Source organism: Coptis chinensis, chromosome 3, assembly GCF_015680905.1.
Source record: "Coptis chinensis isolate HL-2020 chromosome 3, ASM1568090v1, whole genome shotgun sequence".
NCBI classification, from domain to species: Eukaryota; Viridiplantae; Streptophyta; class Magnoliopsida; order Ranunculales; family Ranunculaceae; genus Coptis; species Coptis chinensis.
Genome location: NC_141458.1, coordinates 30,077,467 through 30,101,034, shown reverse-complemented (window position 1 = coordinate 30,101,034; position 23,568 = coordinate 30,077,467). Strand labels below are relative to the sequence as shown.

Sequence of the window (23,568 nt, the reverse complement as noted above, 5' to 3'; positions counted from 1 at the left end):
GGAGTGGAGAGTGCGCCACACCTCGGAGATCGAAGAGTCGGGGACAAGTAATGTTTTTCCGAATTCTGTCGAAATTCGGGTGTGACAGTTATTCCTGGGGCCTGCACTGGGAGCAGCTGGTCCGTCGGTGCTGGTCATAGGTCTTTGGAGGGGGTATTCGCATCATGGTAACCGGCATTCTCCCCCCCCCCCCCCTTTGTTTTCTTTGCTCCTGCCATCATAATGGTAAGAGTTTTTAAACTAAATCAGTCGTTCGGAATAAATGTTTACCTACTTTCGTCCCCACAGACGGCGCCACAAGATGTAGGGGAATTTCTGAGTATCCCCTGATCTTCCTCTGTGCCTTGTGATCTAGAAACTTTTACTGAGTAGAGAAGTGATGAGATGATTGTGAGTTCAGGGTTGAACCGCCTGGTGGCTGCCTACGTATCTCGTTGTTTATTTAGGATAATCAAACCCTATCTTGCGTAGCTCTTATGAGAGAATTCATATGGTTTATATAGGAAGAGCTTCAAGAGTCCTAGGGTTAAGTTCTCTTCCATCTTTGGACTCCACCTTCCTATTATGAATTCTCTCCTTATAGAAGTTTGAATCTATACCATGTCTTATGAGAGGTAGGTTTCCTTGCTGATCATAATGTCTCATCGTATATGGGAAGATTATATCTAAAAGGTAACTCTTAAAGATATGTCATCATGATTCCTTCCTTATCATCAAAGATCGCCTTATTTAGTTTCCTTCTGTTCAGGAACTGTCCATATCAGTTCCTAACGACTTGGAGAACTGTTATGTTTAGAGGAGGTCAGTCACGTGCCTAGCACATGTCCACTAAATACTCGTGTTAAGCACGAGATCACTTATTCACAGAACTTATCCGGTGGTCCTCGTCTCATTCTGTACATCTATAGTCTTAAGTTATTTCCCATACACGTGTCATTTATCTAATGACGGGAAATCCCCCTTACAGTAACCATGCACTCATTTATCTTCCATTTAAGCTCATTGAAAAGCTACATTAAAGGGAATTAACCAAAGGTCACGGGCTATAAAAGATAAGGAAACTACCAATCAAAGGTAGGAGAGATCATCTCGATTCTCCATCTTCTCCACTCTCCAAGAGCATTACTTCTTCTCCACAATCAATCTCCAATTCATATTCAAATGACTAATCAAGAGGAACTACGTGAGACTTGATTCCAGTTCACCGGAGAACTGGATACGTAGGCAGGTCGTACAGAACGCGAGCTCAGTCAAAACACTACTCACCCCCTTCTTCCCCAACTATTCAGAATTGTAAGGTCGTGACCAAAATGCACATTTACATTGGCGCTGTCTGTGAGTCGAATTTCTTGGAAATTCACCTACTTTACTCTCAATCTTTCTAAAGATTCTAATTTCCAAGCTCATGAAGCGTGTAATCGAAGTAGAAATCTACTAGAGGTCATAAGAATGCAACGTTAATCAATCGAATGGCAATTGGAAGAAAATAATATGTCAAATCGATGAATGGCGACCAGGTCGCTACTAACCAATTAGATAAGTACTCCTTTCAAAACTCCTTTACGGGTAATTTTGGAATCATCTGTTTCTAATTTTTTCTTGCCAACAAAGATGCATCAATCTTAACTGGCGTACACATTCCAATAGTTTCTGGTTTTGCACACCTGAATTTTTCATTGAATTTCATGATCTGAGGAGGCTTTAACTAACTTCTAGCCAACCTCCTTATAATAATTGCTCAACTTCAAAATACTTAACTTGGATTTCATGCACATGATCAGTGACCTACGCAAGGCACTAGTTACTAGAAAATTGCCATTATAACTATTTTCAACATTACAACATAGATTTGGACGCTTTAATATCTTGTTGGATCATAGGTATTATTACTTATAATGAATCTTGATTGGAACGGCTGCCATGAAGTCTCAGTCCCTTTTAATTTTAATTGGTTTATGTTTCTTGCAACTCACAACTGCATGTGTCAGTCCCTTTTAATTTTAATTGGTTTACGTTGCTTGCAACTTGCAACTGCATGTGCGTTACGAGCTTGTTGTTTTGCCACCGGACAAAGTTTTACAGGCAAAACTTAGTCGACCTCAACTAATACATACTGGACCTCGACAAGTAGTCATGGTCGATTGATCACTCCTAACTAGTCGTAGATATTCCATTTGCTTTCTTCTCAATAGGTCTTACAATTTTCTCTATAGTCTAGAAGAAAATTAGATCGCAAGAAGAACGCAACTGGGGGCTGCAGATCATTGCCTTTGCAAATCCAATACTTGAGATCACGTTCATCTATTTTGAATATCGATCTGCAACCCCTACACCTCTATTGCACCAAGCACATTGCTGATCAACACTGGTTCTAACTATACAAGTTTTTTTAAGATTGGCTTTCTATTTATTGTTCTATTTATTGATCTTTAATTGATGAAACAACCAGCTCCAAAGCACAATCAAGAGACTACCCGAGCTATAAAACTCTGGAATTTCCACCGTTGTCTTCTGAAGGAAGGAGCAATCTATATAAGAAAAAGATTGGCCTCCAAGTTTACAAAAGTTCAATTATCGACCTTGAATATACTACTAACTTTTATGTATACATCTCAGTCTATTGCAGGTCGCTTACACTCCGAAGTGGGGCTAGCTGCAACCATCTGTGCACATACAACTCATCCTTTTGAACTCAATACTCGATTCTTTATTGACGAAATTACCATTCTAATTCGTTTTTGGTATCAGTTCGATCTAGTGCAGGCCAATTAAGTTCCAAATTGGGGTTAGCCACAACCATCTCCAAACTGGGGCTAATCATTGCCATCCAAACATGTCAATCAAACTCTAAAATTGGGGCTAGCTATAGTCATGCCAATTCAAGACTAGCTATCAACTGCGATCTCCAAATCATAATGCTCTCTTGAGCTGCTCCCTAAAGCTACAAACATTCTCACTAGTTGAGGACCTATACTTTTAGGATCAACTCAGTGCAGAACGTTCACACGAGCTACAATGGTCCCTAGACCTACGCTCACTAGAGCAGAAGGCTCACACAAGCTCCAATGGTCCTTAGACCAACACTCACACGAGCTCCAATGGTCCCAAGACCTACGCTCACCAGTGCAGAACGCTCACACGAGCTCCAATGGTCCCAAGACCTATGCTCACTAGTGTAGAACACTCACACTAGCTCTAATGGTTCTAAAACCTACGCTCACTAGAGTTCCAATGATCCCTAGACCTACGCTCACATAAGCTCCAATGGTCCCTAAACATACGCTCACTAGAGCAGAACGCTCACACGAGCTCCAATGGTCCCTAGACCTACACTCATTCAACCTCCAATGCTCTCTTGAGCTACAATTTTCTCACTAATTGAGGACCTACATTTCTAAGACCAATTTAGTACTTGTATCAGCCATATTCATGACCAGGAACATCACATGTAGAAGGGTCAGAAGAGTACAGAGAGAGAAAAAAGAAAAGCTGAGGAATATAATCCGAAGAGGAGCGAGAGAGAGAGAGAAGTGGGCCTTGTGTGGTATTGGGCCAAAGAGTTGGGGCCAATGGTAGGAAGCCCAAGGACTTTGACCTGATGAAAAAGAGAAATGAAGGGAGAAGAGAGAGAGGAGGCGGTAGTGAAGGGAGTGAAAGAACTATGAGACAGCTTGAACCTCCGGAAAGTCGGGGGTACGTAGGTAGCCTCAAATGGGTTCAGCTGAAAGGTTCAAAAAATAGGGAGTCTCTTCGTGAAGGGACCGAGGAGAGTGGAGATGGGAGGTCAAAGGGTATAAAATGGGCTCACACAATGGTGTATCAACCATATTCATGACCAGGAACATCAAATGTAGAAGGGTCAGAAGAGTACAGAGAGAGAAAAAAGAAAAGCAGAGGAATATAATCCGAAGAGGAGCGAGAGAGAGAGAAGTAAGCCTTGTGTGGTAGTGGGCCAAAGAGATGGGCCCAATGGCAGGAGGCCCAAGGACTTTGACCTGATGAAAAAGAGAAATGAAGGGAGAAGAGAGAGAGGAGGTGGCAGTGAAGGGAGTGGAAGAACTACGAGATAGCTTGATCTTTCGGAAAGTTGGGGGTACGTAGGCAGCCCCAAATGGGTTCAGCTGAAAGGTTCAAAAGAGAGGGAGTCTCTTCGTGAAGGGACCGAGGAGAGTGGAGATGGGAGGTCAAAGGGTATAAAATGGGTTCACACAGTACTTGTCAAAGCAGCATCACTTGCATCTTCAGTTATTACCCCGTGTGCTTCCCACGATTGGAATTAATCTCTCATCAGATCGTCTTACTGAATAAGGACAACCTAATGAGAGGGGGGTTGTGTAAGGGACTACTATACACCACCAATGTATATTATACACGTGTCCGGCACAACTCATCACAAAACTATATCAGGTCCTCAGCTAGGTCGCTCATATTGAGACCTTAGTCAGGTCTTGTAACGCTCAGAGATAGAAAGACAACCGTTACAGCAATTCTGTAACAGTGGCCATGCACTTATTTATCCTCCATTTAAGCTCATTGAAGAGCCACATTAAAGAAAATTAACCAAAGGTCACGGGTTATAAAAGATGAGGAAACTACTAATCAAAAGGAGGAAAGGTCATCTCGATTCTCCATCTTCTCCACTCTCCAAGAGCATTACTTCTTCTCCACAATCAATCTCCAATTCCTATTCAAAGGACCAATCAAGAGGAACTACGTGAGACTTGATTCCAATTTACCAGAGAACTAGATACGTAGGCAACTCGTACAGAACACGAGCTCAGTCAAAACACTACTCACCCCCTTCTTCCCCAACTATTCAGAGTTGTAAGGTCTTGGCCAAAACTTACCTTTACAATCATAAATATTTGTTGGGCACTAAATTAGCTCAAAATTAAAAAATTAGGCATATTTGAATTGCCATTTCCACTTAATTCTCTTTTCTTAGTTTTATTTTTTTTTTTTTTTATTTTTTTTTTCCTCTCTGCTATTTTAGTTTTGTATGAGTTGGTCATGGTTGTCTAAGAATTGTCGAACTTGGCTGTCTATAGTAATGTCTATAGTACTCTTCTGGACAAAGTAATAATTGTAATAAGACATTTGATTCTACTCTTTCTTATTTCCCCCGTTCAGTTAACAAAAGTTTACTGTGTTAATACAATCAAAATTTCAAAAGTAATTAACTTTAAGTCTAACTGCTACTATGACGATAGCAGAAAGACATGCGTAAATTCCTCAATATATTTGTGAGGGAGTAATATACACTTACTGTGTTGCAGTTGGCATCATCAAGACCGGAGCTTCAGCTGCGCTTGCCATTACTTCATTGCAGGACGCCTTCATGGTTCATTAAATGGCATCAAATCCAGAACTTGACCTGACGCGAGAGAGGAGGAGGCGCGGTCACCTTTGCCCATATAAAGAAGAGGAGGAACTACATCTGACCTAATTCAAGTCTCTCTCCCCCCAGCAGAGAGAACTTGATACGTAGGCAGTTCGTCCAAACAAACTCGGTCAAAGCCAATCAATCAACTCTTCTCCCCCAAACTGCCTACATCAATAAGGTTAAACGAAATACAACATTTACAATATTAATATGTAGTTACAAACTAACATTCTCATGCATATACTTCAAGGCTTCGTCAGGACTAAATATCATCTGTACTGAGACGCGTCACTTCTGCACTTCGAGTAACAGGCTCCGCATTGGCAAATGTTTCACTACCCAACTTTTCGGCATCAGGATAGATATGATCTTTTAAGCATTTAATTGGTGCAACGTAGACAAGTTCAAATGAACAACCAATTCAATGAGCTTTGTTATCATAGCTCAGAGTATTAAAAATACAGTATTTAGAACACATAAGAAAATGACCTTGGGTTAAGATCAGGGCCGACTCTACCTCCATAGCATAATAAGCAGTCGCTTAGGGCCCCGCAACCCAAGGGGGCCCCAATATATTTTAGCTCACAGTCCACTATTGTTTTATTAGCAAAAAAAAAAAACTATTATTATTGTTTTTCATTTATTTCAATCCGTTAGATAAACGTTTTTACATTGGAAAATTGGAAGCTAGAAAATCACGTTAAACGCCTTCGTTTCCCTAGCATTTTCGGCTTTTCCAAAAAAATATATACATGTCTCTATAATTTATTAAAATTCTTCATCACTCTATAACAAATAATCAAATATGAGGCATTGAAGCCAACACTTCAATCTTACCTCTATTCTTCTTTTGTCTTTTTAGGTTTTTTCCTATAATCCATCATTATATATATTATTTTATTTGGTGTAGAATTTTTCTTCTTTCTCTTGTGCATTTCTTTGTTAAATAAATTTATTGAAGTTTCAAATTTATGAGATGACTATTCAATAAAGAAAAAAAATAAAAAGTTTGGATCAATTTTTATAATAATTGTTATATTCTAAATTCTTTGTTAAATAAATTGAGATTTGTATTCATATGAAATAACGTAAATAAATCCATAAGATGTAACAATTTTATTAGTATACATTAATACTATAAGGCCCCATATTCAAACTTTACTTAGGCCCGATTGCCTTGATATCTCACGAAATGAGAACTAACAGAGCCTAGCTAATAATCAGAATAACGAGTTAAACAAACAACATAAATATCCCAAAATTAAGAGAGAGAGAATAAATACGAAGATTACTTACAAAAATATGGATGAACTTAAACGTTTTGCTTAAAAACTTATTCGCCTTCTTATGCCGATTAGAGAATCAGAGTGTGGAGGGAAATTTGAGATTTGGTGGGCAAGCTATTTATTACATACACACTAGTATGGTGCATGTTCGGAGTAACACACCCAATTGTTTGTGGGTCTCTTGAGTTTAAAAAAACATTAAAAAAATAAAAAGTACTTGAGTTTGCCAATTTTATGTGGGCCTGATTAAAGAAAAGAAAAAATTAAAAAGTTAATGGAACCATAGGAGACAAAAAGATTCAAATAAAAAATTGGAGAGATATAATGACTAGTTTGACCCTATACTATCACAGTTTTTACAATTGTCATTGGATGGTTTGTTGGAAAATTCAACATATAGTGTAAGGACAAAACCATCAAAAAAAAATGGACAAAGAGTCACAAAAAATTTATATTAAAATACGGGGGTGGGATTTTTAAGATAGTAAAAATATGGTATTTTCTTCCATGCGTCAAAAGTCAAATGCACTCAATGTGCACCCATCCACACCCCCTCATCCACTCAAACAAGGGTTTGAGAATGTAGTGCACAAAAAGCAAAAAAAATTGAGTGAAAATTTCACAAAAACCCAAATCTCAATGAAAAAAATGTCAAATTAAAAGCAACAAATTGTGCTCATTGAAGAAGGGCACTAGAAAGATATACATCGTTTGAATTTTGAACCAAAATAAGACAGAAAGAAATTTTTATGGCCCATGGGCCTTTCCAGTGAACCCAAACACGTTAAAAAAAGAACATTCTGAAGAGTGAAACACAAAATTGGAGCTATGACAGCAGAAACATCGACCCGATTTATTTTTGTCTACGTACTTTTAATTTCCGTCATTCTTTTCTCTCTCCAAAAGCTAATGATTGGTGAAGAAGTAGTTAAAATCAAGAAACAGCCAGACCTTCCTATAAGATTTAAGTCTGTTGGGACTTTCAAGATTCTTCAGGTAGCTGATATGCATTATGGGAATGGGATTTTGAGTAGATGTAAAGATGTTTCTGCTCACGACTTTCACTTTTGTTCTGATCTTAATACCACTCGATTTGTTAACAAACTTATTCAACTTGAGAAGCCTGATTTTATTGCCTTTACAGGTATATATATATATATTCATTACTTTTTGAAAATTCCGAGGTATATCAATCAATATATACCAATATATCTTCCAGTTTCTAGTCGTTACTTGTTAGTTTGTTAAATTAGTTTATATACTTGATAGTTGCATGACACTACATTCAGCCAAGTACACAGGACATGAACCAAGAGACACATAGTTGGTGCGATGTCTTCTCTCCAATTAAGTATTTACTCTCTAATTTCAAATTCTAGTATATGTTTATCCTCAGTTTGTTATGATCTACGGTGAATGCTAGACTAGCTAGCTGCTATAGTCTATAGGGTAAAGTGCAAGCAAATAAGGTTCAACATCATGTTCTTTACTTATTAGTTATTTTTGTTTCTATGGTGTTTCAAATTCTTAGAATGGTTTGATGATATTTTAGGTGTAGTGTTTGATTTCACATGGGAAAAGTTTCCATTCAAGAGCTTTCATGCAGAATTCTTACACAAAGGTGCCCCCATTTCACTGCTTATGTAACTCTTCCCATCAAAATTGTTCTCGAGAGTGGAGAAGAATATATTCATGTTATTATTGGGAGGCGCTAGGAGATTCGCTGGATAGAATATTATAGCCGATAGGGGACATCTTTCCAATCATCCAAAAGTTGAGCATATAATTTATCATGTTCCAATTTGTTGCGTAATTGATGAAACTCATCAACAATTTCTGTACATAAAATAGGTCTACAAGGCGACGGATGAATTCTACTCTATATAGCCTTTAAGAGTATGTGAAGTGTCATAGAAGATTAAGTAGATATATGCTCTATACTTCCAGCGCTCCTAAGTTTAGGGTCGATTAATTGATTGGCTTAGGTGTGGACCTTCTTTGTTCCTAGTAAAAAATTTATGTGATTTTAGTTTTTCACATTTCACTTTGTTCTTTTCAGCATAATTCAGTTCTTTTCATGCATGCAAATCATTGTTTGGTCAGAGTTACTCTTTCCTGTTTAGTCTACTCGTTATTTTCCCCAAAACTAGGAAGCCTCTGAAATTTCACATTTTGTAACCAGGGGACAATATATTTGGCCCAAGCACTGCTGATGCTGCTGAATCTCTTGTTGAAGCCTTCAGTCCGGCCATAGAATCTAAACTTCCATGGGCAGCAATTTTGGGTAATCATGACCAAGAGTCTACAATGACTCGTGAGGAGTTAATGTCTTTCATCTCCCTTATGGATTATTCAGTTTCCCAAATCAATCCATCCAGTCAAGAGAGTGTTAGAACTGACATTGAGGGGTTTGGGAACTATGATATCAAAGTATATGGAGCTTTGGGTTCCCATTTTGCCAACACCAGCCTACTTGATCTTTTCTTTCTCGACAGTGGAGACAGGGCCATCGTCAACGGCATTCGAACTTATGGATGGATTAAGGAATCTCAACTTCGTTGGCTTCGTAGCATTTCTAAAGGGTTTCAGGTATAACAGGTGATATGTTGTTGGCAGTTGAGATTTTCTTTTTTGGCTTTACACAACAATATGATACTACCATAAGTCCATAACACCAATAGATTGACAGGGTACATAACTCAATGTTACATCATTGAATTCTGGGCTGAAAGCCACTTTCTTTTAGGCTCGTTGTTCACTAAATCCGTACAATCGTACATGATTGCTGAATGCAGGATTCAGTGCATAATTCATCATCTCATTTTTCAATTAGACTTTCTCAAGTTGCTTCTACTGGATTTTATGCTGCCTTAAGTTTCAAAAACAACATATATTTGCCACATTTAGATTTCATTAATATTTGCAGGTCTGCATATTGACAGGCACATAAACAGGACTTGCATTCGGATGCACTGCTTGGCATCACAAGAGCCCCAGCACTGACATTCTTCCATATCCCAATTCCTGAAGTAAAACAGCTGTGGTATACAAAGTTCTCAGGTCAGTTTCAGGAGGGAGTAGCTTGTTCTTCTGTCAACTCAGGGGTTCTACAAACCCTTACCTCTATCAAAGACATTAAAGCAGTTTTCATCGGCCATGATCATCTCAACGACTTCTGTGGAGAGATTAACGGTATATGGCTTTGCTACGGTGGTGGTTCTGGATACCATGGGTATGGGAAAGTAGGTTGGGAAAGAAGAGCTAGAGTCATATTGACCGAGCTTGAAAAGGGAAAGAAAGAATGGTTGGGAGTGGAGAAGATCAAAACATGGAAACGTCTTGATGATGGAAGTCTGAGCAAGATTGATGAACAAGTCTTATGGGACCGAAGATCCTCGAGCTGACTCAGTTCAACTGGTACCAGAACTCCCTGTCTTCTTGTTTCGGTTTATTCGTCATTAAGCAACTTGGTTGCATTTCATTCTTAGTCATTAGTATTGTGTATATATAAAATTATAAACTGATACTGTAATCTTCTTTCTGCTATCTTTTTCGCTGAATGAAAAGGCAAATGTTTGTGGCAGTTAAATATAATGTGTCCTATGTGTCTGTACACTTGTCGATGCCCTATTAGGTGACAAGCAAACCAGAGCATAAAATACTGAGAATGGGCTCAAATTTATATATATTTTTTCGCTGCAATTTATATTGGGCTCTAAGATTTAAGGTCCAAGTTTCATCAAATCAGGTTTTGGGCCTGCATGTAAACCAACTCTCTCTCTCTCTCTCTCGTCTCAACAGTCAACACTGACATTCTGCAAAAATTTCTTCAAACTCATTTCCGTCGGGGGCAATTTATTTAATATATAATAATAATGCCTCGGGGCATGATGCATCGTCTAGAAGAACAAGTGAGCGAAGTTTTGGAATACGACCCTCATAGTAATGTTGTGAATGAGCAGCATTATATTATACAGGAAGAAGAAGAAGAAGAGGAAGAGGAAGAGGAGGAAGGTGGTGATGGTGATGGTGATGGTGCGGAGGGAAATCTATCTGATCAACAAGGAGGACCAGCTTCTACTGAGAACCAGTTGACACTTTCGTTCCATGGGGAGGTTTATGTTTTTGACTCTGTCGCTCCTGAAAAGGTACCCACATGGCCACCTTTCATGTTGTTTATACTTTATAGTTTGTTACAACTTCGCTTTTGGTACTGAACTTGGGGCCTTAACTATTGTTGACATGTCATTTACACAGGTTCAGGCTGTGCTCTTATTATTGGGTGTTTGTGAAGTGCCTGTTTCAGAGCCAGTATCGAAATTACCTGCGGAGAAGGTATCCTTTTATACTCGTTATGTTTGTACACATGGGCTGATGATTTTCTTGGTTATTTCTGTTTATTGATGGATTTAGCAATGGGTTGTCTAATGTATGACACTAGTTTAATGTTTCAACAGAGGTTAGAATCTTTGATGAGATTCCGTCAGAAGCGGAAAGAGCGTAATTTTGAGAAGAAAATTATTCAGCCTGCTCGTAAAGTGGTTACCCAGAGGTAGGGATGTTGTACATTATTCTATCTTCATTTCATTTTTGCATGTACATCGAAGTATTTTTTTACTTTCTTAGAGTCCTAGTTGTTTTACATTGCAGGAGTCTTTAGGCTTGAGCATCAAGGATAGTGTCAGTTTAGAAAACTTCTCTAATCCTTCAACATTGGTGCATTTTGTTTTTGTTTTTGTTTTGGGTATCACTGTAGTAAGGTTAATCGGTTTCAGTGTTAAGGACTTTTGACATGTCGTAACTGTACCTTGACGGCTTGACCGATATAGATGATTGTCTAGGTGATAGTTACCTTAATATTAATTTGTGGAAGTGGTTATTGCATGCCATATTGAAGTACTTGAGCCGTGTCTACCATTCAAGTCTATTTTCTAATCACCATAAAAGAAATATGTTGATCATTAATAGAAAGCAAAGTGTAATTTTTAGTAATTTATGATGCATTGGGAGTTATTGTATTGAAGAGGCAATAGTTAGTAGAGTGCTTTTATCGTTTTCGTAATGTGTAACAAGTTACAACAGGTGTTAGTGAGACCTGGCCAAGTTGAATAATCAGCATACGGTCTTGCCAGTGACATCTTTTTTAAGAGAAGTTTGGAGACTAGTGAAATCCTGAAGTCTACCCTTCGCTGTAGAGTGTAATAGGGGTTGCTTGCTTGCAGTGCAACTTAAAATATTTATTTGACAAGATTAACAAAGCCCTATACATTACTCGTTACCGGTAATGTACTAGGTGTTTGCAACCTTTTTAACCTTCACTTCGCCCTTTCTATACTAGTGGACAACATACAATTAGGAGAGGATGAGAGGTAGTCCAGTGACATGGTTTCAACCATGATATGGTGCTAGGAAAGTGGAAAGTATGAGCTATTAGACTAGCTATGGGAGACCTAGTGATATAATTGTTCCCATCCATCGACTTTATTGCGGTGTGGGATTTCAACCAAAATTCCTCCATGACTAGTTCGAGACAGTTCTTGTGATTCTCTAAGTCCGTGCTGCATGTGTTAACTGTTATATCTTGATTAGGTATTATCATATTACCTTATTAGGATGGCCCAACATCGTGGATTAATTTAACCAAACCAAGTTTTAGAAAGCGATCAAATCTTGAACTAAGTGAATTTTGACAAACGAATTTAAAGAAAGTATGTCTAACCACGATAAGTGGAAGCTTCAAAAGACTAAGTTGGCAGCATGGAGAAGAGAAAGTTGAATAGGAACAATATCAAGGTAAGTGGTAATGGCAGAGTTAGCAACAACAAGAATAAGCACAGACACATAAATTAACTCGAGAGTCGAGCCGACAAGGTGAACCAGTGTATGATGAGTAAGTAAAACGACTTTTAAAAGCTGTTTCTGCAAGAATTGGTTAAAAATATATTCTACCGCTTCAACGGACGATATAAAGTCATTGTGTACACATCTACTTTCCTTACTTCTCTTGAAATTACCAACGATGTCATAGCATTCTTTGGACTTAATCATTGCCTTGTTATCTGTCATCAAAAGAACTGAGAGAGAAATTGGCAAACAAAGGAAAAGTGGTATAGTGATTTTTTTGTTTCGTTTTGGATTTTTGAGTGATGAAGCAAGAAAGATTGTGAAATATCTATATAATGAAGGTTTGGAAAATGTTTATTAGATTTAGGAATGGATATTGATGTGGTAGATGATGACATCAGATCGTCAGTTCAAGCAGTTGAACACGTTATCAAGTACGAACTCTTACTGTCAAAAGTTGTTTTTAACTCACTCATCATAATCTGGCTCACTATCTTATCAACGTTTCGAGTTGTTGGTGATGTCGTGCTTGATCTCATTATTGCTAATATTAAAGTTGGGCTTCCAACTTAAAACCAATTGGTGATAAGTGGAGAGCCCCTAGACTAATATATATTTTAATGCGTGGCTTAACATTAGCTCATGTGGGACTAAACATCCCAACACGCCCCCTCACGTGTGGCATTACTTGAGCCCATGTGGACAAACATACTTGGGTTATGTGGAGTAGACAACAGGCTGGGCCAAACACAATGGCCCGCCCTGATACCATATTAAAGATGGGCTTCCAACTCAAAACCAATTGGTGATAAGTGGAGAGGCCCCAAGACTTGTATAATATTATGTGTGGCTTAACATATCCCATGTGGGACTAAACATCTCAACAGCTAACTCCACCATTTATCATCTCAACCCTGAACTTTATTTTGGGATACTTTCTTTTCTTCGTGCTTCTATTAGCATTTGGTCTGCGAAGCTTGCGCAAGTGGAAGTTATAGTGAACACAACTTTTGTGGGCTTTGTTTCACCTTTTTTTTTGGGTGATGATTGTGTGTTATAGGATATCTCTTACTATAAATCCCCCTCTATTTGATATATATAATATATATTTATGTTAGCGATAAAAGAAGAAGAATTTTGTTCGTCTCCCAGAACATGTGAAGGTAAATTTTGCAGCATAGAATTACCTCAATCACTCTTACCAAGTTGCTTGAGTGCTTATGATCGTAAGTCATCTATGTTCTTTCTAAGCCATTTTTGTACTTTCCTTCCGCAACCCCAAAATTGCCGCTATATGTATGTGATCAACTAAGCACCTAGCTTTAATGGGGGAGAGGATTAATATTGTCATAATGTGAAAGCCCAAAGTTTCGGTGAGAGAATGAGGAGCTTCTGAGCATCGTAGGCCACCTTTTGATGAGAACCGAAAGCCGTCAAGCATAAACTAATGGATATGTAACGTACATTCAATTGACACAGCTGTGAAGTTACCTTAATTTCCAGTTTAATGAAAAATGAAGCCGGAATTTGACAAAATTCGACTAAATTGCTAAGGAACCTTTCACTCTCGAGGTTTGTGCTAGCAGTTATGTTGGAGAGATTTCCTTAAAGTTTGGTAAGGGGTCCGATTATCCCATTTAGGAATCAAATAAGTGAATGTTAAATGCCAATACTATGTGAAATGGTTGGCCGATAGTGCTTTGCAACTAAGGAAGTTATTGATTCCATAACAATAAAAATGAGTCAAGCAAGTGTGGCTCTGGCCAGTTAGTCACAGTCAGATTGCAGTAAGAATTCAGGGTCTGGATTAAGGGGACTACGGAAGGCCATTGATTTACATTTTTTATGGTTCCACCACAGTGGTGGCTCTTAGGTTTTTGAGTACTTTTCTGCTTCTGCTTTTTGGCCTATTTGGCTACTGTTTTCTTTTTCTTTCTTTTTTTCTTTTTTTCTTTTTTTCTTTTTTGTTGTCTTTTGGTTTCGCCTTGGTTCGCCAAGGGGTACTCGGGTATGGTAGGGTCTTTTGGGTTCGGTCCCTGATCAATAGTTTTTGCTATTGCCATTGGTCTTGGTGTTGATGTAATGTTACCAATTATATCAATTTAATATCTCTTATTTGTATGAAAAAAAGAGAGATAGATCAAAAAAAAAGGAAGACGGATTCAACAAGACAACGTAAAAGTTAGTTTATGTAAAGATTGTTATAATCAAGTAGTGGGCTGAATTTTCAGGATACAATGTATACTCTGAGATGATGAATACTAAAAATCAATTTAATCCATATTTTTGTTCATCTTTCAAATGACCATGAGTCCCAGTACGAGCCGAATCCTTTGAGTCAATTCATGCTGACCTCTGTCTGTATGACAATCCACCCTTCTTAGACATCATCTTTCTCATCCAGGCATGCATTGCTTTTTCTCCACACCTCTATCATATTGGATTGCGCTCATGATCAATTGATCATTGATCTGCCGTTCGGAAGAGACAGATTTTGCCTATGGATGATTTTTGGATAGGTGCTGAATATTCCATACAATTGTGCAAATAATGTCTTGGTATGTTTTTTAAGTACCGACTATAATATCCTTATTCTAATCTTTTACAGTACTCATAATCTTATGAGTATTGAAGCTCAACTTGTTACGTGGATATTACTGTTAATGATGTTTCTTTTAAAAATAACTTTGTGGACGATATCTTATAGATGAGGAGATATATCTGGTTCTTTTTGGACCCGCATATGCTGTTTCGCTTGCTTTACTCGTTGTCTATATCATGTGTATGTCATATGAGTAACATTCGGATAATATTGTATATCAGTATATGCACTCCTGATATTTACTTTTTATCATATATAAAATAATTCCTGCTATATTTTATGCATGCTTAATTTCTGAGGTTCTGAACTCATAAATGTGGTGGTGACTTATGTATTTATATGGGATTTGGTGTCCTACTTGCCCAGTTATGGGGGTTTGAAATTGGAAGATCTTGTATTTAGGTGGGATCCACTGGTTGAGGCTTAGCCTACGTATACCTGTACTATTTTTTGTGTGAATCTCTCACACTGCATCATTATTATTTATATAATTTAACATACTGTTTTTCTGATCAAAAGAAAAAAAAAAGTGATTTGAGTTGTTTCTGTGTTCTTTGATAAGTTATTGTACTCTAAAGTAGGTAGCCTATGGTGCTCACTGCTCATCAAATCATAATGGCCCCTGGTAACTATATTTCATTAGAGAGTAAATGGTCAATTATCACCTAGAGGACCATTTTAGACTGTTTGTTAAACATGGAAGATGGTTTAGTATGCTTTTGTGTTCTCTGTATATGCAATATTGATGTATTGGTTCTATGCTTGTTTAATTTTGGGTAACACTGATGTAGGATGAAACGGCAGAAGGGTCAGTTTGCATCTTCAAAGCCTACTTATGCTGGCTTTACATCGATATTAAGTTGCGACTCTTCAAACTGGAGCTCGGATGTCAATGAATCCCAACAAGAATCTACGTGAGCTCTTACATCCACTCATATGTTCTTTCTTTTTATCTGTGCAAATTAATATCAGTGTGCATGCACTTTTTTTGTTTTTGTTTTCTGTGTGGGAAGCTGGGAATTAGTGAATCTTGCAGTTGGAAATGATTTGTTAAATCTTATATGGTTTTATGTTCCATAGATACTGATTTGCAAAGTAGAAAGTATTGGATTTTCTGTTTTGTCCATAAGCTGACCGTGATCGTCTCATTATACGGTTATACCTCCTTCTGTTCTTTAGTTGATGCATGTTTTCTTGAACATTTATTTCAGCTGTTGTCAGTGTGGCCTTAGTGAGAAGTCCACTCCGATGATGCGGCGTGGGCCTGAAGGACCACGGACCCTTTGCAATGCATGTGGTCTTAAGTGGGCAAACAAGGTAGATGCTAAGAACTTTTCCTTGACTTTGGCAATCAGGGACATTCTTCTTATTCATACTTTATGTAAGAGAAACACTCCTTTATTTCCCATCTAACTTTATTTTCATTAAAAGGTATAGTGGAAAGGCATGATATCAAATAAAGATTATATAGAACTGCATCCTACATAGTTCCTAAGAAAGTTGGTTAATTTGATACACGTTACCAAGAGAGAAAAAACATGGAAAAACATGGGGTGAAAATGTAAGTTTGCATAAATTGTATCCCCCGTGATCCTTAAAATCACCAGTAAAAATGTACCTCACGCGAATTTCACGTGTCCAACACACTATTAACACAACCAAAATCATGGGAGGTCCACGTGTCGGTTTTACATTGTAAACTTTAGGTCGTAAGGATATATATTGGAATTTCGGGATACCAATATTTCCAGTATATATTCACCGATTTCATCTCTTATTTGTATTATTTTTTATTTTGTTTTCAAGTTTTATCCTGGCTACTTTCCGATATTTTCCAATATATTGGTGCTGTATGCTGGAATTTCAGGGGTTTGGTATATCGGACAATACGGATATTTTGGGCCTTGTGACAACATTGTCTTGCAGAATTTTTCTTTGTATAGTCCCTGGACACCTGTAAATTAAGCTCCCCTTTCCTAGACTCAAAGTTTTTATTAACCACGACTTCCCTATACTGCTTTGGTGCTTACAGACACACGCGGTCCCTTCTATTCAAAATATCTATGGTCTCTGACATATATCAATGCTGGTAATTCACATATAGTATCACTAGAAATGGTATCTTGATACCTTATGGTGTTTGGGATCAGGTGACCACCGAAGCCTTTAAACAACCTTTTTAGCACTGTCTTCCGCGTGTCACTGATAGTGAGTTAGGGAAGGATACATGCGGATGCATGTGGTTTTTATTTTGGTACGAAGAAATACAGTTTCTCTAGTCACTCTAAATTACATACTGTCCAATATATTACATTTAGGGGCGGGCTAGCTAGCCATCCCAAATGTACAGCCCAACCCAAAAGTGGACTATGCAAGGAATGAAGGGCACATTTTTTGTGTGTGGATATGATCTCCCCAGCATGGAGACTATCCACACAAAAATCAGCTCATTCCAATATTCTTAAGGGTGTCTAAAGATGTGGCAAGTTTTTGGATTTATCTAACCGTATATAATAAGTTTTGCAATACTTTTGATAAACTTAAAAAATATCCAAATGTTCCGATTTTTTGTTTGAATAACCTCCATGGTGGGGAGATCATATCCACAAAGAATGAGCCATTTGTTCCTTGTGCAAGGCCACTTTTGGTTTGGGGTATCCTACCAGTTACGTTTATACTAGTGTAAATAAAAAGTTTGCAGAGATGTTTTTTCTAACATTGTCTTGCTATTTATATTTTATTTAATAATTTATTGGGTGTCTTCATGAGCAAATTCAATATTTTTGTTACTTTGGTAGCTCCATGAATCCTGGTAGAATCGCTGAATGTAATTTTTTAACCCAAGTTTTGGTATGTAAACAATTTTTTTAGTAAGTGTGATCATTAACATAAATAGGATGGCTCTTGGCTGGTGCAAAACTGAATCATTATAAGAGGATGCTGGAAAACTTTGAGGAAAGAACATCTCCCACCAGACTTTCCCCATCATAATTCCAGTCTACTTGTGGATTTTTCATTCAAAAGTGACCATGCAGGGTTCTCTGCTTCTCTCGAAATAGATTATTTCCCAAAATGTTGTCTATGTGTATTAACGTTAGTTTTGCACTATTAATCATTATGAAAAAGGATCCTATTGATTATATATGTATAGTGAATGGAAAGGTAATCCTATATACATTGATGTTTAAACCCCCCTCGTCCTCCTCTCTCCTTCTCTCTCTCGAATTTTTTCTTCCCTCGTTTCCATGGTCCTTAAAATCTGTAACTGGTTGTGCTGCCTGCAGGGAACGTTTGCATTCCGAAAGGCTGCAGATATTTTCATTCAGAACAATCTTTCCACAAGTGTGAACGAGGAGGTTGGTTACTAATGAGTTGGTTTAACTTCAAAGTAGTTTTTTTTTTCAGAGTTAGAACTTCATTACCTAATCCCTCAAAGTCCCGTTTCCCCCGCTGACAACTCATTATATTTTTGGTCCTGTGAGTTCTCTACCAGTTTATGGACAAGTACCATTGATAGTGATTTTAACCTCCTACGCAATGGTGTTTGACCATATATTGGAGGGAAAATGGATAGAACATTTCAGGTGTTTAGTTGTTATATGGCGTGTGAGTCATGTATTGGAAGGGTGACACTTTTTCTCTTCGATAATAGGAAGGGTGACACTGATATAAGAAAAACAGGGAAGTCCTATCAAAAAAATTTAAAAAAAAAAAAAAAAAAAAAAAAACAGGGAAGTAACCTGTAAACTACACCAAGAAATGCGTGTAATGTTTACTTTTTCCCTAGTAGATAGTTCCATAACCCGAGTGTCAATTTTTATTTCTTCCCTCCTTGCAGTTGCCTTCATCGCTGACTGTTTGCTGGTTCGTTACCACTTTATATTGGTTTTGCAGAACATAGTTGCCAACATTCTGGATGCAGAGAACAGCGATAATTTGTTATGGGAGCTAGTTTCATCCTAGGCCTTAGTTGTAATGTATACGAGTCAGGTGATTGCTTGCAACAATCTCGTCTTCACATCCCATTTTACGTTATGGGCGGGTTCAGTTCATACAATTGAACTAGTGTATATCCGTCCCTTTTTTCCTTGCGAATTACCAGTAAATATAGTAAGGAATATTTTGTTTTCATGTAATTACTAATTTTCCATAGCCTTAAGTATTCAGATTGGTAATGTTGTCTCATGAGACTATCAAGCACTTTCACCGTTATGTTCATCACTGTGCCAAATCTCGCAGTAAATTAAAATTCCAACTTGGAAAAATAAATGGCCGAAAAACTATTCTGCTACGTATGTATATTGGGCCCATGAACTAAGAAAATGGGCCTCCACTTCTTTACACTATAAATACTGTACACAAAAATTTGCAATCAACTCAAAACTGTCAAAAAATGGCGGGAACGCCCGAAGAAGAAGGAGAAGAAATGGAAAATCTGCTCTCCACTTTCGATCAAATTTACGAGGTTGTCCTTCTCTTCTCTTCTCTTTTGAGTTTTGTGTTTCTTTTTTTTTAACTCTTTTACTAATTATTGTACGTTTCGAACATTTCGATAAAGCAGTATTTTAAAAACGGAATTACTGAAATGAATTCATTGAAATCAAGTTATGGAATTGAAATAAAACGACGTGAGTCACTTGAGAGAAGTTGTAATGAGCTGAAACAAGATAATGATCGGTTGGTGAAGTTGTATAGTGACTCGTTAAACAAATTAGCTAATCAGGTGCGTTATTTATTTTGTATTTTTTGTTGGGAAATTTAGTCAAATATTATTTAATCAAGTGGATTTTGTATTTACTGAATAGATTGAACGTCGTTCGAATTGTCAAAGTTTGAAAGATGAGTTGAAGAAAGTGAATGAAGAACAAATCAGTAAAGAAGAAGTAAGATTCACCTTCATTATTTGTGGTTTGTATTTTGCTGATTCACTGCCTATGGTTTGTTTATATTAAGGTAACAAGGGATAGACCTTAAAATATTGGTGAGTGAATTGAGACCTTGAGTGGAAATGGTTTAAGTTTGACAAAGACCATTTCACATGTCTGGATCAAAATGGTCACAAGTTATTGCTAGAATAAAAATAGAAAAAGATAATTAACAACAACAAGTATAACTTTGTGATCTCTGTTGTCTTTAATATTTCATTAGTTCGATATTCGGAAGTGTTAAGCATTCAAGTCGAACATGGCTTACCTAAGTTCTGACATGATTTAATTGCCTAAACTGCCAATTGGTTATTGGTTTGAAGATTTAAACTGGTTTCTACCATTTTATTATCATGTCATCCGTGTTTTGGATTCCCATGGATGATCCATCCCTCTTCAAGCTATCAGAATCTTGTTTCAGTCTATTTCTACATAAAACCATGAACCATAAAGATTTGAACAATCTAGAAGCAACAAGATGATTCAATAGAATATGGCATCTAATCTTGACAAAAGGTACTACTTTTGTTGATTGTGAATAGCATTAATTCTAGTTTCCAGTTCAGTGATGAGTGTAAGGATGATTGGATACTTGCCTGAGTGATTTATTTCAAAATGCTGTATACCATGAAATATCAGTGAATAAAGCTAGAAAATATAAGCAGGAACATAAGAAAGCAGTGGATTTGCTCCAACAAGAGCATGCAGCGACAATTGGAGATTTGGAGGCACGGGTCAGGTGAGTGAATTGCCTATGTGTTGTTATACTTTTTGTTAGCTCTTGTCTAAATTGCTGTATGCCATTTCAGAAACTTTTTACATCAAGAAGAAGCAAATCTTGAAATGATAAACCAACTCCACAAAGACTTGGCTGCACACAAGACTCAGATAGAAACACTTTCTAGGAGGTTGGAACGTGTTCATGCTGATGCAGAATCAAAATGTAAGGTTCTTTGGCTTATCTTGCAAGGTGGCCTTTATAGACAACTTTTAAAATTGGGAATGTGGGGATCAGCTTCTTAATTTATTGCTGGCAGACAATCATGAGGTTCAGGATCTGAGAGATTGGCTCCTAGTCGAACAGGAAGAAAAGCGTGAGCTGAACGTGAAACTCCAATATGCCGAAAAGGAATGTGAGATCTAACACTTTTTATAAAATGTTCCTTAATCAGACACTTAATATGTTTTCTGACCTTTAATTTGCTGCATCATAATTGTGTGTTGAACTATTGCGCATCTTTGCAACTTAAGAAGATAGATAAGAATAAATAGTTAAGCAATAGTCGAGAAATAACATTTACATCAGGCCATGTATGAGTTTGACAAATATGGCAATCTGAGTTCTAAAACTCGCTGCCATCACTAAAAGTCACTAAAAACTCCTGTAATGCCTTTATGATCTTACATGATTAAGTATGCTATGCGTTCTGCAGTAGCTAACAGCAGAAAGAAGTTAGAGGAACAACAAAGAGACTCAACTGCAAATCGTCACGTTGAAACACTGAAGCAGAAGCTTATGAAACTAAGGAAGGAGAACGAGGCTCTGAAGAGGCAGTTGAACAACAACAAGCACAGGTACTGAGCTAAAGAAGTTGTAAGTTGAATCATGAAGAATGATTTTGTGGAAAACCGGTGTCTGATGGCGGTCTCTGTGAGGACCATCACTATTACTGTAGAAGGTTTGAGAACTAGTGTATTCTCCTGTATACATTACTAATGTGATATATTTTGGAGTTTTCCTATGAATTCAAGATGTTTGAACTGTGTATATGGATAAATAGTTCAAGCAAAAACTATTTGTTTTTAATCTTTTGATTCACTTTGGTGCGTTGAAAATCTCTCAACACCCAACCTTTCTTAAAACTATATTTGTTTTGAATATTTTGATTCAGCTAACTTTACAGCTCCTTGGTAATTTTCCGCTAATAGAAATCTTTTACGTGATCCAACATAAAAAAAAAAGAATAAATAGTTTATGATTGGATATTGTTGCCGTTACGACTTACTATGGGTTATGTACTTTTGATACGTATGACTTTTCAAGGGCCCAAGAAAACCACACACCTTTTTCCTTAGATATATATTATAGCTATACCCTATGGCTCTATTTTTCAAGGCTCCAGAGAGTTTCCAATTTTTTGTAAACTCTAATTATGGAAAAAAATTGAAACGGACAACTAAATTGCTAACAACAGTAGTTTCAACAAAAAACGATTTTTCTAAAACCCTTACGCTACAAAGAATAGTTTTCACACTAATCTCAGATGAAGTTTAACATAACAAAAATTTTTTATAGAAAATGACAATGAATCTATGAAAGAACAAAGGGGAAAATGAATTGAGTTGCTTGAACATTTACCACACATATGACTGGAAAAAAAGAAAAAAGTCAACGAATCATAAAATAAGTAATAAATTACACCAAAAAACAAAATAAAATTGTATTGTATGCACTATATATATGGGCCTAAAAAATAAAGTTGGATCAATTTAATGTGTCATCCACTGTGGAATTTAGACATTTAGTCATAGTTAAGAATTTCAAAAACCACAATTCCGGCCACAATAATTACAACATATTCTAATTAAATTTATGAATTTTATAATTTCCAATTTTAATGGAATAACAAGATTTAGTTAAAGCAGACGTTGGCTTAAATAAATTATATAACTATGGATTTAGTTAAAGTGGAAGTTGGGTTTAAATAAATTATATACCAAACCAAAACAAATTATTATACATGTGGAAAATTAAATTATACAAAAAATAACATCACAAAATATATAATATAAAATAAATAAATAAATAACGGCAAACCAATAATGACAAATATTTTAAAATATATATAATACTACATGAAACTACCGTCAAAGAACAATTAACTGGAAACATAAAACTAGATGTAAATACATCGAACTAACCTCAAATAATATTTAACGGGAAATCGGAAATTGGATGCACTTGCAAACATTAAACTAATCTTAAAAAGTAATTAATGGACAGTCGGAATATATATAGAACTGCATTAAACTACCCTCAAAGGATAATTAACGTTTGGTTATCGAAAAAATAATAATAATAATTAACGTGAAATCAAAACTTGGATGCAAATATATTGAACTGACATCAAAAAATAACTGTGGAGAAATCGGAAACTTGATGCAAATGCATTGAATTAACTCTCAAAGATTAAATTAACTGAAAATCGGAAACTGGATGCAACTATATTGAACTAACCTAAAAAAATTAACTATAAATTAAAAACATGATGCAAATGCAAGCGTAGAACTAATCTTAAAAAATAATTAACTGGGAATTGGAAACCATATGCAACTACAGTACTACACTAAACTAATAATAATAAAAAAAAAATTAAAAAAAAAAAAAAAAAAAATATATATATATATATATATATATATATATATATATATATATATATATATATAACGGAAAATCGGAAATTGGATACAAATTCATTGAACTAACCTCAAACAATAATTAATGGAAAATCATAAACTAGATGCAAA

At 36.6% G+C, this 23,568-nt stretch overlaps 3 protein-coding genes across 5 annotated transcripts; all 3 read left to right on the top strand.

Annotated features, from left to right (window-relative positions):
* Positions 1 to 7,436: 7,436 nt before the first annotated feature.
* On the top strand, positions 7,437 to 10,263 carry PAP28 (purple acid phosphatase 28). Of its 2 annotated transcripts, XM_086601389.1 has the most exons (4): positions 7,437 to 7,813; positions 8,222 to 8,290; positions 8,852 to 9,258; positions 9,612 to 10,263. In XM_086601389.1, the coding sequence occupies exons 1-4, from the start codon at positions 7,498 to 7,500 to the stop codon at positions 10,071 to 10,073; spliced, it is 1,254 nt and encodes a 417-aa protein (XP_086457515.1). In that variant the 5' UTR covers positions 7,437 to 7,497; the 3' UTR covers positions 10,074 to 10,263. The 2 variants fall into 2 exon arrangements, with proteins under 2 accessions (XP_086457515.1, XP_086457516.1); XM_086601390.1 differs by lacking the exon at positions 8,222 to 8,290 and having other exon boundaries at positions 7,447 to 7,813.
* A 149-nt stretch (positions 10,264 to 10,412) lies between these two features.
* On the top strand, positions 10,413 to 19,251 carry LOC147509094 (GATA transcription factor 28-like). Of its 2 annotated transcripts, none has more exons than XM_086601391.1 (7): positions 10,413 to 10,817; positions 10,927 to 11,004; positions 11,127 to 11,221; positions 15,907 to 16,029; positions 16,327 to 16,496; positions 18,400 to 18,471; positions 19,010 to 19,251. In XM_086601391.1, the coding sequence occupies exons 1-7, from the start codon at positions 10,545 to 10,547 to the stop codon at positions 19,048 to 19,050; spliced, it is 852 nt and encodes a 283-aa protein (XP_086457517.1). In that variant the 5' UTR covers positions 10,413 to 10,544; the 3' UTR covers positions 19,051 to 19,251. The 2 variants fall into 2 exon arrangements, with proteins under 2 accessions (XP_086457517.1, XP_086457518.1); XM_086601392.1 differs by having other exon boundaries at positions 10,415 to 10,817; positions 16,327 to 16,432.
* A 149-nt stretch (positions 19,252 to 19,400) lies between these two features.
* LOC147509093 (4/1 protein short form protein) lies at positions 19,401 to 21,847 on the top strand. The gene is made up of 7 exons (XM_086601393.1): positions 19,401 to 19,580; positions 19,677 to 19,838; positions 19,921 to 19,998; positions 20,706 to 20,779; positions 20,850 to 20,983; positions 21,078 to 21,173; positions 21,474 to 21,847. The coding sequence occupies exons 1-7, from the start codon at positions 19,509 to 19,511 to the stop codon at positions 21,620 to 21,622; spliced, it is 765 nt and encodes a 254-aa protein (XP_086457519.1). The 5' UTR covers positions 19,401 to 19,508; the 3' UTR covers positions 21,623 to 21,847.
* Positions 21,848 to 23,568: the final 1,721 nt, after the last annotated feature.

Bases quoted from the DNA above. Each gene is read 5' to 3' on its own strand.
- PAP28 (XM_086601389.1), top strand. From the start codon at position 7,498: ATGACAGCAGAAACATCGACCCGATTTATTTTTGTCTACGTACTTTTA. The intron at 7,814-8,221 runs GTATATATATAT...ATGATATTTTAG, and splicing joins TGATTTTATTGCCTTTACAG to GTGTAGTGTTTGATTTCACA. The intron at 8,291-8,851 runs GTGCCCCCATTT...TTTTGTAACCAG, and splicing joins TGCAGAATTCTTACACAAAG to GGGACAATATATTTGGCCCA.
- LOC147509094 (XM_086601391.1), top strand. From the start codon at position 10,545: ATGCCTCGGGGCATGATGCATCGTCTAGAAGAACAAGTGAGCGAAGTT. The intron at 11,222-15,906 runs GTAGGGATGTTG...ACACTGATGTAG, and splicing joins CGTAAAGTGGTTACCCAGAG to GATGAAACGGCAGAAGGGTC. The intron at 16,497-18,399 runs GTAAGAGAAACA...TGCTGCCTGCAG, and splicing joins TCTTCTTATTCATACTTTAT to GGAACGTTTGCATTCCGAAA.
- LOC147509093 (XM_086601393.1), top strand. From the start codon at position 19,509: ATGGCGGGAACGCCCGAAGAAGAAGGAGAAGAAATGGAAAATCTGCTC. The intron at 19,999-20,705 runs GTAAGATTCACC...AAATATAAGCAG, and splicing joins AACAAATCAGTAAAGAAGAA to GAACATAAGAAAGCAGTGGA. The intron at 20,984-21,077 runs GTAAGGTTCTTT...TATTGCTGGCAG, and splicing joins TGCTGATGCAGAATCAAAAT to ACAATCATGAGGTTCAGGAT.